The sequence below is a fragment of the Trachemys scripta genome, chromosome 6, assembly GCF_013100865.1.
Source record: "Trachemys scripta elegans isolate TJP31775 chromosome 6, CAS_Tse_1.0, whole genome shotgun sequence".
NCBI lineage: Eukaryota > Metazoa > Chordata > Testudines > Emydidae > Trachemys > Trachemys scripta.
Window position 1 is genome coordinate 94,590,536 of NC_048303.1, and position 13,069 is coordinate 94,603,604.

A 13,069-nucleotide genomic window follows, 5' to 3' on the forward strand; every position below is an offset into this window, starting at 1 on the left:
CATTATAAAAACTTTGGTTAACATAGTGAGATGAAAGATGGTCCAGTGGTTAGGGCACTAGCTTGGGACTTGACACCCCGGTCTGCTTTGCCACAGATGTCCTTGGTTAAGTCACTCAGGCTAGATTCACAAAGGTACTTAAGTATTGCTCTGTTCAGTGATGCTGTGCTAATTGCTAGATGGCCTGCTGACCAATAGAAACCTCAGCCCCAAGCTAGGTGCTCAGACTCCCCATAGAATACACAGCAAGAGTTACAAGTCTAAAAAAGGGATTCTCATAAGTCACAGAGCTGAGTGGAGAATCACCTAAGATAGCCAGGAATGAAATGCCCAGGAGACGGGTAGGGAGGGGAGAGGGCCTTAGGTGCCTATGCAGCTGACCTGGGGCAAATTGGCTGAGGGATCAAATATAGGCAGCTCCCTCCACAGGGAATCCTCTGGCATGAACCCTCCTCTGGATGAAGACACCAAAGCCAGGTCAACTGCTTAGGTAGCACATGCCCTAGCAGCAGAAAAGGTGTCTCCTGCTCAATACCTCTTTTACGCTCTTCCTGTGCCAGTGACTGCCTTGGTAATGGGTGGTTTTCTGACCCCACCCCCATCAGTGGCCTACATCTGGCTCTCCTGCTGTAGCATCTGAAAGGTATCATGTTTTAGGCATGCTCAGAGCATGCCTAGAGAATGGGGCCCACTGGTGAGATAGGCACTCCCCGCCTAGTTTGAGCATCTCACTTTGGGGCCTTTAGGTCTTCATCTTGAGCTAGGGCTCCAAGCTGCTCATCCACGTGGGGTGGAATTAGGGCTTAAGTGACTTTGCAAATGCAGACTGGTGGAAATGTAGGTGCCTGAGGAACTTAGGTGACTATGGGGTTAGACAGCAGCTGAGCAGTGGCTTTGAAAGTATCAGTGGTGCCTAAAGAGGCAGCCAGGCCTTTGAGGATCTGTAGCCTAGTCTCTCTGTGCCTGAGTTCCTCATCTGTAAAATGGGGGTAATAGCACTGTCCTACCTCACAGGGACAAGGTGAGGAAACATACATTAAATTGTTAAGCAGATACTGTAGTGATGAGAGCCATATAAGTACCCATGAGATAGACTCTACTGTATCCTATCTTCTAGAAAGAATTGTAGATTCCAGCAGCAACCCCTTCATTTACTAGAGAAAGACAGTGGATGTGGAGCCCTGTTAGTCATAGTTAGCTCTGATTAACTTTTATTATACCTACAAATTAGGTGTACATTATGCTTACAAATATATTTTTCTGAACCTAGTTTTACAAGTGTCCATGATTTAGTAAGGAATTAAAAAGAGAAAACATCTTTACTACCTCAAAAAGCTAAACGATTTCCTTTCATGAGAATGAGCCCTAAGAGATTTCCATGTTTGTATGAAAACAATATTCAGGGGGCTAATACTAAGAGGTTTATAAGAAATATTGCAAAGATACTGAGACACACAAAAGAGGAGTAAAATTATTGTTATATGTACTACATTAATACTCAGAGGACCCAAACAAACTTGGGGCCCCATTTGCTGGGGATTGCACATATACAGACAGTCCCAGCTCTCAGTTGAGATGACAGACAAAAGGTGGGAGGGGAAACAGAAGCACAGAGATTAAATGCATTGCTCAGAGTAACCCAGCAGGTCAATGGCAATGCTGGGAACAGAATCGAGGTCTCCTTACCAGGGCCGGTGCTAACATTAAGGTGAACTAGGCGGTTGCCTAGGGCGCCAAGATTTGGGGGCACCAAAAAGCGGTGCCCCCAATTTTTTTTTACAGCGTTCCTTCCCGAGCACGCCGTCGCTGCTCCACTCCTCCCGCCTCCCAAGTTTGCGGTGCCAATCAGCTGTTTGGCGCCGCAAGCCTGGGAGGGGAGGAGAATTAGAGCGGGGGCGGCATGCTCGGGGAGGAGGCGGAGCAGAGGCGAGCTGGGGTGGGGAGCTGTCGCAGGGCTGGGGGGAGGGGAGGGCGCGCAAGGTGGAAGTTTCGCCTAGGGCGCGAAACTTCCTTGCACCAACCCTGCTCCTTACTCCCAATCCAGTGCCCTATCCACTAGATTATGCCATCTCACTGTTATCAAATACATCTTTGCAATTTTCCATTATTATAGGTAGCAATTTTCACCCATCATCATGGACTCAAAGTGCTCTTCATCGACAATTAGAATCCCCACTTTGCAGACAGGTTAAGTGAAGCACAGTGAGGTTAAAGTCAGTTGTAATAACTACACCTTCCCTTGAGTCCTCTGGTTTTTATGGTTTTACAATCACACTTCAAATAGATTTTTTTCTCCTCTGTTGCTGAATTTGGGATTTTCACCTTTCTCTACAGCATGATGTGGATGACAGTCACTGGCTAGGATAGGTCTCACATCTCACTTAATCATTTCCCTATTATTCCAGAGGCCTCAGGCATTGATGCACCTTTGTACCTTCTATTTTTTTCCCCTATGGCACACAATAGTTAGTCTCCTCTGGGGTGTATTACTGTGGTCAAATGTCAGTTGTTGGATTTCATGTGGGGGTACTGGCCTGTGATATATAGGCAATCAGAGTGAGTAGATGATCTAGTGGTCCCTCCTGGCTTTGAGCTCTATGACAGTAAGGTCTGAGGTAATGCTAAATCTTACCTAAACCTCTGAGCTAACACCCATTCAGAGTAACCACATTCTCTTCCTGAGTGGCTACTGTTTCACTCAGCATGCTCCAGGCCACCTATTCCAAAACCTGACTATCATGTACTCCCAGTGCCTTATGAAAGCCCTCCCTACTTTTGAAGATCCCCAGGGCCCAACATATCTGATTGCTACTTTGCAGGATTTTGGCTTGCTGTTCACTTCAAATATATTGGCACTCTGAGGTTTCCTTCTTAATTACACCCCAGAGTGCAAAGTACACTTCTACAACTCCAGAACATGCAAAATTTGAATGGAGGAGTCTTAAAGTGAACCACAGCCAGAGACCCATGAGAGGGGTTACCATACTTATTGAGTCCCAGGAATTCACAAGAGAGGAAGGGAAATTAGAGCCTCAGGAAAGAATTTGGGGTAGGGAGTAGCAAGAATAGAGAAGAGATTTAGATCAAATAGGAACAGCCATGGATGCACAGATAAAGGTCAGATAGTGGATTACTGTCCTGGGGTTCACACACCACTAGTGGCACCTCCTGCTGGCCATCCTGGAAATTATCTCCAGCATCCCCTGGCAGGGTCTCTTCCATGAGCCTCTTGCCCTGCAAACTCCAAGAACTGCAGCCTCTTCTTCCTGACTCAGTCCTCTGGCCAGGTCATCATACAAGTCTCCCCCACACCCTTCCTGAGCCCATTTGTCAAGAAGGACTTTGTTACCTCAGGAAGTCTTCCTATTCACTGCCCCACCAGTACCACTTAATCAGCAGCTGGCAGGGGGTTCCAGGTCAGGGGCCATTTCATCAGCAGAGAAAGTTTGTCCTACCCCAGACCTTGCTGTTTTTCCCCCCAAGCCTTGCCCACCTCTCTGGGTTTACCAAGCCACAGTCCTTCCTCCCACAGAGTAACTATAGGCTACTTTCCTCAAGCCACACCCACTCAGGAAGCAGCTGAAGACTCCTTCCCTCCCACCCCTTTTGTTGCCAGCTTCCTGGTTTATATCGTCCCCATCTGCGTCTGCCCAGCTGAGCCTTGTGTCTGGATTAATCAATTCCTGCTCCCTGTCTCCTCCTCCAGGTGCTGCCTAGAGGTTAATTGGGCTTAATTTAACCTCTCAGAGCCAGTATAGGTAGTATACCCATCATAATCATTATCAATGGAGAGTAACAATGGAAAAGGGTTTAGGTATTAATAACAATAGGGAAAGAGCTGGATTCAGGTGGAAGTTTGCATTTAATATGGAGAAATGATCAGAATTGGTTGGGTGGTAGAAGTAGTAGGAACAGGGAAGAGAACTGAGGTAGAAAGAGCAAGTTGTGGTGGAGTGGGTGATAGAGACTTACATGATCCTGAACCTTTAAACAGCCTTAGAACTTGTTTTCACTGCAGAGTCAACTTGGACTCTTAGGTGCTGCCCTTAACCCAGCTCCTGTCCACACAAAAAAACCTGTCACCCGAATGCCATGGTGCTTTACACCTAGGCTACTTGCCCCATCCTGGGGTATCAAATAAAGCCCAAGTGCTGCTTACCCAGGGGATAGTAACCTGCCCACTTTGCAATGAGATTAGATGCTAAACAACTTGAGTACTGATAGTTCTTCAGTGCCTTCACGCAGTTGCCCAGAAAGGCAGAAGGGTTCTCCCACAATAGAGTGGCTCATCTTACTGAAGGTCTAAGAAACTTGGGATATGACCCTGGAAGTCCTAGCACCCCACAAGTGAAGAAGCATCAGTGTGGATGCACTAGAGTGGATATGCTCAAGTATGGCTTTGCAGTAAGGCTGCTCATATCCAAGCTAGGCCATCCTGGATGGTCACTTGTTCAGCCTGATCATCTGAGTTAACTCCGCAGTGAAGACATACCCTTAGATATGTCTCTAGGGGCTGGTGATGACGTGTTATTTATCAAGAACTGGTTTTCAGAATATAGCCTTATATTCCTTATCCCTTTATGGTACTGTTGTCTATCTGTGGAAGAATGTTCTATTGCATCACCAACTTTTTTTAATTGATATAAGTACTAAACATTTTTGAACCCGTTCCCCATTAACTTATAAATTCTCATTTATGGTCAATACCTTGCACGTTATGTTTGTCAAAAAAAGACACACGCATATCTGGAAACAAATTAGTGAAGAAAAAAGTGAAGTCCATTCAGAAATGATCAGTGAACAATTTTTCCATTCCTTCTAGTTTTAAAAAAACATCAACAGCAAGAGAGCTAGGTTTTGCAGGACGTTGATTGCTATACACTTCAGTAGGGAGATCGTTTATGATTAAATATACTTTAAACATTCCAGATGTAGAATGCTGTGAAAGAGAGCTGACTTGTGTAATTATCACTGAAGTAATCAATAAGGAGGGCTAATTGCTGGAGGAGATTTAATGTCATATTCAATTAAAGTGGATTTATGAATATCAGCAACATGACAGCCCCTTCTGGGCCCAATCCTGCTTCTTTTGAAGTCAATGAGAGTTCTGCTATTGATTTCACTGGAACCAGGATTGTGCCCATTGTTTGCCAAAGAGTGAATCATTATTTGTGAAATTTTTAGAGGAGGTAAACCCATGGCAGTCTTGGAACTGAGGACAGAGGTAAATAGTGTGTTGTAATATGATTAGCAAATGATAATGTGAACTACAGAAAAATGTACAGGGAAGAGAAAATTTCCTGGCAAGTGAAATTTTAGAGACAAGGAACATATAATTCAATGGGGGAGTAGAGAGTGGATTTTCCCGATTTTTCCCCTTAAAGTTAATGACAGAATATGGTGGCAGGTTGGCTAGTAATAGAATATAACAAGCTTATAGAAAAAATAAGTGAATTGGGTGCATAGAATATTTTAATATAGATTGTATAAATTTTTTGTTGTTGCTAATTTACATTTAATTAGGGAGACAGCATATTTAGTGTTTAGAGCAGAGAACTGGGATCAAAATACTGCCCACTTGCTATGTGACCCTTTGAAAAGCATTTAATCTCTCATGTCTGTTTCCTGTAGGAATGGGAATATTAACGCCTGTTTCTGTAATGTTCTTTAGAGTCTCTGATAAAAAATAATACTTTGAATTTATATAGTGTTTTTAATTTTCAATAGCTTTACAAAGACTAATGAATCCTCCCAACTCCTCTGGGAGGTAGATACATTGGTTTATGTATCCCCATTTTACAGATAAACCAAGGCTAAGTTAAGTGACTTGTTCAAGGTCACAACAAGGGAGCTATCATTGGCTGGCAGCAAATATGAGGATTTGCTTCAAGAAAACACTTTGGCACATGCTTAACTTAAAGCATGTGAGTAATGCCATTGAAGACAACATTACTATTCATATACTTATTAAGAGCTACCATTAGAACTCATTAGGTCCGCATACACAGTTCTGGGCTCAGACCACTACCCTATCTTTCTCTAAGACTAAGCCTCTTTGTATAATTGGTGACGATATAATGCAATATTAGATATTCTTAGATACTCTTCAAAGACATTACATATTTATTATATACATTTCAAAAGCATCTGTTGCTACAGTATCCAGTGCTCCTACATAAAATATCTAATATTTATACTATCATGTTTTAAAATATAGTTGATGTGTGTGGATTTTTATTTTTCAGTGTTACTATGAAATAATATTTTCAAAATAATTAATATGTCAAGGACTACAAAGACAATCCTGCAACTCATCCCTAACAGGATATTATGAGGTGTGGCATAATTAGAGCTAATTTTTTAGTTATGACTAACATTTTATATTGCAATAGCATCTCCATTTCAGTCAGGTTGGGTCCTCATTGTGCTAGGCATCATACAAACACATAGCCAGTGACAGTCCCTGACCCAAAGAACTTATAATTGAAAAGAATTATGTTTATATGTAACTGACAGGTATTTGAAATGTTTTATCCTGGATGATAAAGAAATGAGAGGGTGGATTTTATTCATGTGACAGGTTTTTTATGCGCAATTCTAGGTGTCTGTTTTTCTGTGCTGGTGTTGAGCTGACTTTCTTTTATTATTATTGCAATGTATAAAAATGTACACTATAAACTTCTGATGCATGGTTTTGGAGTTGGGTTTAGAATGTCCGTGCATGTGTGCTGGATCTCTAGGATGTGGTTGCACGCCCGGTGATGATACCATGTACGTTACGAGGTTCTGTGCCCTGAAATAAATAGTGAATTGAATCAAATCCACATCCGTTGTTGGCTGTGTGTTTTCACGTGTGGGATCACCTCGCGCTGTTTGTTTAAGGCTTTTGTATTTGTAAAGGGAAAAGGAAGGCGCTAGGACCGGGCTGGCTCCGGTATCAGCCGGGAGGGAACTGGAGGAGAGAAGGGGGGTGCACAGTGACTTATGCAGAGAAGGCGCTGCTGCCATTTCCACTCACACTCCGCACTCACTACTCAGAGGGAGGGAGGGAGGGAGGTTACACAGGCTGACTGAACTGAGGAGCTCAGCTGCCAACACTCAACACTGCCTGCTGCTGCTGTACTCTGGGCAAGGGGAGGGAGGGAGAAAGAGAAGGAGAAGAAGAAAATAAAGAAAGAGAGAGCAGATAAGTAGAGGGGGGAAATCTGAGAAAGAAGGAAAAGCAAAGGACATCTCCCTCCCTACAGAGAGAAGACTTTCCATGTAGCAGGGGAAAGAGGGAGAAGCCTGAAGCTCAGGACCTGTGAGAGAAGCTTTCCTAGCAAGTTACTTAATCCCTGGAGAGAGGAGGGAGGTTAATAATAACAACAGTTGCTGATGATAATAATTATACATAACCTCTAATAATTTAAACCCAAAGAAAGTTCAATGCAATATTCTAAGCTATTTCTAGTTGCCTCTTCGGGGTAACTTTGGAAGACTTGCTGCTGCTGCTGGTGTCGCCTGGAGGTGAGAGAGGAGCCTCGGAAGAAGGAAGGAGAAGTTTCGTGGGGCTTGTTTGCACAGGAGGAGAAGATGGGCTGGAAGAGTCGCTGCTGCTGGGGAGGCGGAGGAGGAGGGGACCGTCTCTGCCTGCTCACCCTCTTGCTGGGGTTCCTGCTACCCGCCTGCAGGACTCGAATGTACACCAACCACTGGGCTGTGAGGATAACTGGGGGGCATCAGGAAGCCAGCAGGATAGCTAGCAAATACGGATACGTCAATATAGGACAGGTAACCCTCCTTCAAACTACATGCACTACTTTCTAACAGATGGTAACGTTGCAGATGCCGCAGGCAGGACCTTCTCCCAGATCTGCTGCTGCTGCTTAGTCTCGGCTGGCACAAAAAGTTAAGCAAGGGAGCGCAGGGCAATGGAAGGGGCAGACAGAAGTTTGCCCTTCAGTCTAGATTCCTCGGAGCCATTCCCCGAGTGCGGAGTGTGTGGAGAGTCCTGTTCGAGTCAGCAGGGATCTGTCTGTGGCTGAATCCTGCCAGTGGATTGTGGTGGCAGGGGGCTGTTTCTCCCCTTGTGTTTGTTTTGTGTGGCTGCGTGCAGGGGTTATTTTAGGCCAGGTGTAACACGCATGTTTTAATTGTATGTGTGTGTCCCGGGTGCCGGTGCTCTGGGGGATGACGCGAGTGTGCAATGCACAACAACAGCGGGAGACAGAAGTTTCTCTCTGCAGACACTTTTGGGGAAGGATTGTGCGAGTGAGGCGGGGGATGTTCTCTGTGCAGCGCCGTGGGCATTTCTCAGACAACTGCTCACGAAGTGGGAGCATGCAAAACACCCAGCCAGGAGACGTTTGAAACTTCCTGCGTTCAGACAGTGGTTCTAGCAGCAGGATTGAGAGGGGAGGGGAAAACAAACATCCAGCTCCCCACCCGCAGATTCCTCGTCTTTGTCCTAGGGCTTGGGAGGGTTGGGGGAATATTACTGTCTAGGCGTGATCCTACCAGGTAAAGGAACGGGAGCTGGGGTTTTAAAATGCAATGAAAATCGGTGCTTAGAAAAGGTGCCCCGGTTGTTATTTGTGATTGTTATGAATGCAGAATAAAGACCAGTTCATGGGGGTGGACTGATGATAACATGGACACAGCGATAAAGCCAAAATACGCGCTCGTTCAGCCAGGTAAATTTCCGGCCAAGCTTGGAATCCTGCCCGCCCCCCCGCAAGAGCTGTACTGGGGGGGGGGGGGAAGTTCAGGGGAACACGTTTGTCACGGAAATTAAATGCATCTAAGGAATTACCCTTGTCCTGCTGACGCTGGGTGGAAGTGGCTCTGCTGCGGATCGGAGCCTTCTGCCGCTAGGGACGTGTTTGTGAAGGGGGAGGGAGGAGGAGATCGCTTGGAGGCAAGGAGTATCCGCTCTGTCCAAGATATCAGAGCATCTAGCCCTCCCACAGCTTTCCCCACCTCCAGGCGCCTCATTCCATTTGTGCCGTTTCAGAGCATGAACTTTGAGCTCAGTCCCTGAAAATCAGATCTCCCGGAACAAGCAGATTGTGTGTCCCACGGGACTAGGAGGACACAGCTGCTGCTATTGCCAAGGTGGGAGTGGGGGGAATTTCTAGCTCCCATTTTGGACACCTTCCGGAGGGACAGGTTACGAGGAAGGAGGAGGAGGTGGCAAAAGGGTCGCCCTTTGTGCCCCTAGATGCCTGCATGTCGTCTTGCTGCCGCTACGATTTGTAGCAGGCAGCTTGGAGAGAGAAAAATAAACCAGACTAGTCCTGTTAAAAATCAGGTTGTGCATGGACGGGGAAAACACTGAGAGCATTCGAGGGCTGATGTACGGAATCTATCAGGACTTACTTGTGCTCAGAGATCTAGATTTTACATATCTCGGTAAAGGGAATCATTCCTGTCAATGCACGGCCTATATGGGGGAAAACACTGATTTCCTAAATTGTGTGTGTGTGTATATGTATATATATATATACACACATATATAAATGTGTACATATATATATATACACACACACACAATAAAATTACTTCCTCCTTTCTCTAGTTCATAATAAAATTAAAATTGGAAAGGGGGAGAAGTAAAATCTTGAATCCAAGCAAATTTAACACAAAATCGTACAAATCTTCCTTGATCTATGCCCAGTCAGTTAGAAAACATGGGGACTCTGTTGAATCCACAGATGTTTAGTTAGAAAACACCTGGAACTGTCTGGATCCAAAAACAGACCATGAGGAAATTATTGGATCCAGACACTTGGAGTGAGGAAACATCTGGTTCTTGCTGGATCCAGTCACATTTAGAAAATACTCTGCTGCTGCATCTAGGCACAGATACTACAGTAAGAAATAAGAGTTAAGGTACTCTTTTTCTGCTGTGCACCCTGCCATAGGTGTACACACATTTCTTGGTATTTAGCCTTATAAAGTGTGAGTTGTTATCCAATGCATCACAAACTGAGTGCTTAAAAATAAACAATACTGTTTTGCAAGCAGTTTTTCGGGGTGCACTTTTAATTACACCAATTAAAAGTTTAGAACAGAAGACTTAACATATACAGAAGACCTCTTCATCTCATGCAAGAAATTCACAAAAATAGAGCTGCACTTCAGATCTTTTTCACCCCATCAGATCAAAGGACAGTAACACTCACCCAATTGTTAGTATAATAAAATCAGTTCACACATACTGTATCATTGTACTGAAAGTTTCAAACATACCTCTCAGTTTCTTGTTAAGAGGGACATCCTTTATGTTATAACTTAATCTGGAATAGTGCACATTTATTTACATCAAAAAATCTGGAACACAACACTGATATTATATAAAATGTGAAATACAAATAGTTAAATCTTCAAAAGGGCTGAGTCCCAGCTTCCCTTTTTGTTCCCACATTCAGGTAATTAGAGGCACAAATAATCATATTTAGGGGCACAAAATTACAGAGGCAAATGTATATGTGCAAATTGCACTCACTCTTTGGAAAATTTGGCTCCAAATTGCCATTTATATAAAATAAGTGAATCCAATAGAGTTTCCTGCTCTATTGTTTTTGTGTCCCTTATTCTGGGTCTTTTTTTCTTTTTTGTATCTTCACATTTGGACCTCAGTAGTTTGAGCATTACCATATGGCAATATAGTAAGATGTATGGAGAAGGATTCTCTTCTGCCCCTTGTTTTATTTGCCATGCCAGATGGCTAATTTAGGGCCTGACTCTGCATTCCTTGCACACCCAAAGCTTCCATTTGAATAAATAAGGAAAGCAATAAGAAGCTTTTGTCTTCTTATATGTCAGTAAAGTGCCATGTGTACACCTATGGCCTTATATTAATAATACATACATTGCTGATCAGGTGTGCAGATAGGGAGGGGACAAAATACAGAGCATATAAATAATGGACAATTGGAAAATGCATAAATAGATCTATAAATCAAAGGAGTGCATAATGCTGATTCCCTTCATTTAAGTATTATTTAGGTATGCAGATGTGCAGTATGCAAATAAAGAAAAGGAAGACTATAGGAATATATTAACTGGGGAATGTGTATTTGAGGGAACAAGTGAGCATTAATGAGCGCATGAACAGGTCTGGTAGTTGATTCCTAGTCTCATTCTGCTTGCTGCCAAGCTTTAAACAGGAAAAAGCTGGCAGTGGATGTATGCTAAAACATTCATGGAGATTACTACACATGTTTTGGCTACTAGATGTCATTTTGCTCTATCAAATAGAGATCCCAGAGCATGGTTTATTACAGGGTCGGCAACCTTTCAGAAGTGGTGTGCCGAGTCTTCATTTATTCACTCTAATTTAAGGTTTTGTGTGCCAGTAATACATTTTAACGTTTTTAGAAGGTTTCTTTCTATAAGTCTATAATATATAACTAAACTATTGTTGTATGTAAAGTAAATAAGGTTTTTAAAATGTTTAAGAAGCTTTATTTAAAATTAAATTAAAATGCAGAGCCCCCAACCCCGGACCAGTGGCCAGGACCCGGGCAGTGTGAGTGGCACTGAAAATCAGCTTGTGTGCCGCCTTCGGCACGGGTGCCATAGGTTGCCTATCCCTGGTTTATTACATATTTATGTGTTCTGAAGAGTGGTATGCAAGAAGAGTTTCATGGCTGTGTAAAGTTCTCTTTAGGTCTGGCACTTTTAAGTTTCTGGTTACTCCTTACAAAAGGTTCTCCAAATGGTTTTTTTATGTCAGAGGGTTCATGAGAGTGTCCTTGGGCATTCACGTGAGTAGTCTGTTCTGTTCCATTCCATACCCCCCCACCCGCCGCTCTGAAAATTTGGTACCATTTTCATCAGGTTCCCAGATCGCTGGGTCTACAGGTGTATGACTTTGATTCTACATCCCTTGTTACCTCGTGGATAGCACAGAACTATGCGATTCAGAATGTACATAATACCATTCAAAAGAGTTATGGCACCATTCTTGAAAAGTATAACAGAACATATGTAATCTCTACATGTGAAACAAAGCATACAGGTTATCTTGTAGGGAGCATATGTAGATTTTATAGAGCACAGGGGAAGAGAGATTTGAGGGTTAAGTTTTAAGGATAATGATTAAGGAAAGGAAAATTGGGAAGTCCAAGGAGTAGGATTTGGCTGTCTTTTTATTAGGGAGATTTAGAAGTCACAGGTAAGGGAGAAGTGATAGTTGTTAACATGGATTTGGAGAGTGAAGGAATCAATCCAACCAAAAAAAAAAGCATGGAAAGTGAGGGAGAAAAATCTATGCCAAGGACAGCAAGGGATGAGAATTTACTATTTATTGGGGAGAGCCAATGGGAAGTGGCTGAAAGAAATCTAATAGTATGGAGTACAGGAAATAGACAGAAGAACAGGACAAGATAAATTCAAAAGGATTGTGAAAAGTATTGTGGTCTGATATCTGGTTACACTATTAAGATACTTAAAGTAACCAGTTAGCAGATTCCTTTTCCAGTAGCAGAACTTGTTGCATGTGCAACCTGTAGATTATGGCAGCCAAGATAGTTAGGATTTTGGTTTTGTAGACAGTGTTACTGCCAAGTGAGCTGAAAGGGAGCCTTCTTCTGATTGGGTCGGTAGGAGCTGTGCTATGTCTATTTTGGCTCGAAGTTGCTCATTGCAAATCTTATGGAAGAACAGATCCATAAACAATCTGAAATGGACAAGAAACCATTACAGGGTTCTGAACATGGGATATTACCACTTCCAGATAGAAGTAAAGGGACAAGGAGCTGAATTTTGGGGTAATTGAAGATTTGAGAGTTGGGCTTTAGAAAGAATGTACAGAACGCTAAATCTTGGCTCTTTAAAATCAGTGTGAGTCTTGCAATTGACTTCAACAGGCATTTTACCCAAGGGAACAGAAGAATTACAAGAGTCTAGATAAGACACAATAAGGTCATATATAAGAACTGATGTCTAATATGGATAGTGTTTCAGAGGGTTTTGTGGGCAGATTTGCAAACCAGGAAGATCCTGACAATATTGTCAATTGACTGAGTTGAACTGAGGGGAGCAGTAGAGATGGAGGGATTTGCTTTAGGGTGCTTTTGTT

The 13,069-nt window shown here is 43.2% G+C and overlaps 1 protein-coding gene and 1 long non-coding RNA gene across 3 annotated transcripts in view; one reads left to right on the forward strand and one right to left on the reverse strand.

Moving 5' to 3' along the window:
- Nucleotides 1-8,924, reverse strand: part of LOC117878967 — a 30,248-nt gene extending 21,324 nt beyond the window's left edge. Inside the window, exon 1 of the long non-coding RNA XR_004646152.1 lies at nt 8,795-8,924. This is a non-coding gene — a long non-coding RNA (uncharacterized LOC117878967). The remainder of the gene's footprint in view (nt 1-8,794) is intronic.
- Nucleotides 7,042-13,069, forward strand: part of PCSK5 (proprotein convertase subtilisin/kexin type 5) — a 294,987-nt gene continuing 288,959 nt past the window's right edge. The window contains exon 1 of one of the 2 annotated variants that reach the window (XM_034773743.1): nt 7,042-7,773. In XM_034773743.1, the coding sequence (XP_034629634.1) occupies nt 7,576-7,773 (198 nt within the window). In that variant the 5' untranslated portion in view covers nt 7,042-7,575. The remainder of the gene's footprint in view (nt 7,774-13,069) is intronic. The other variant, XM_034773745.1, reaches the window with a different exon arrangement.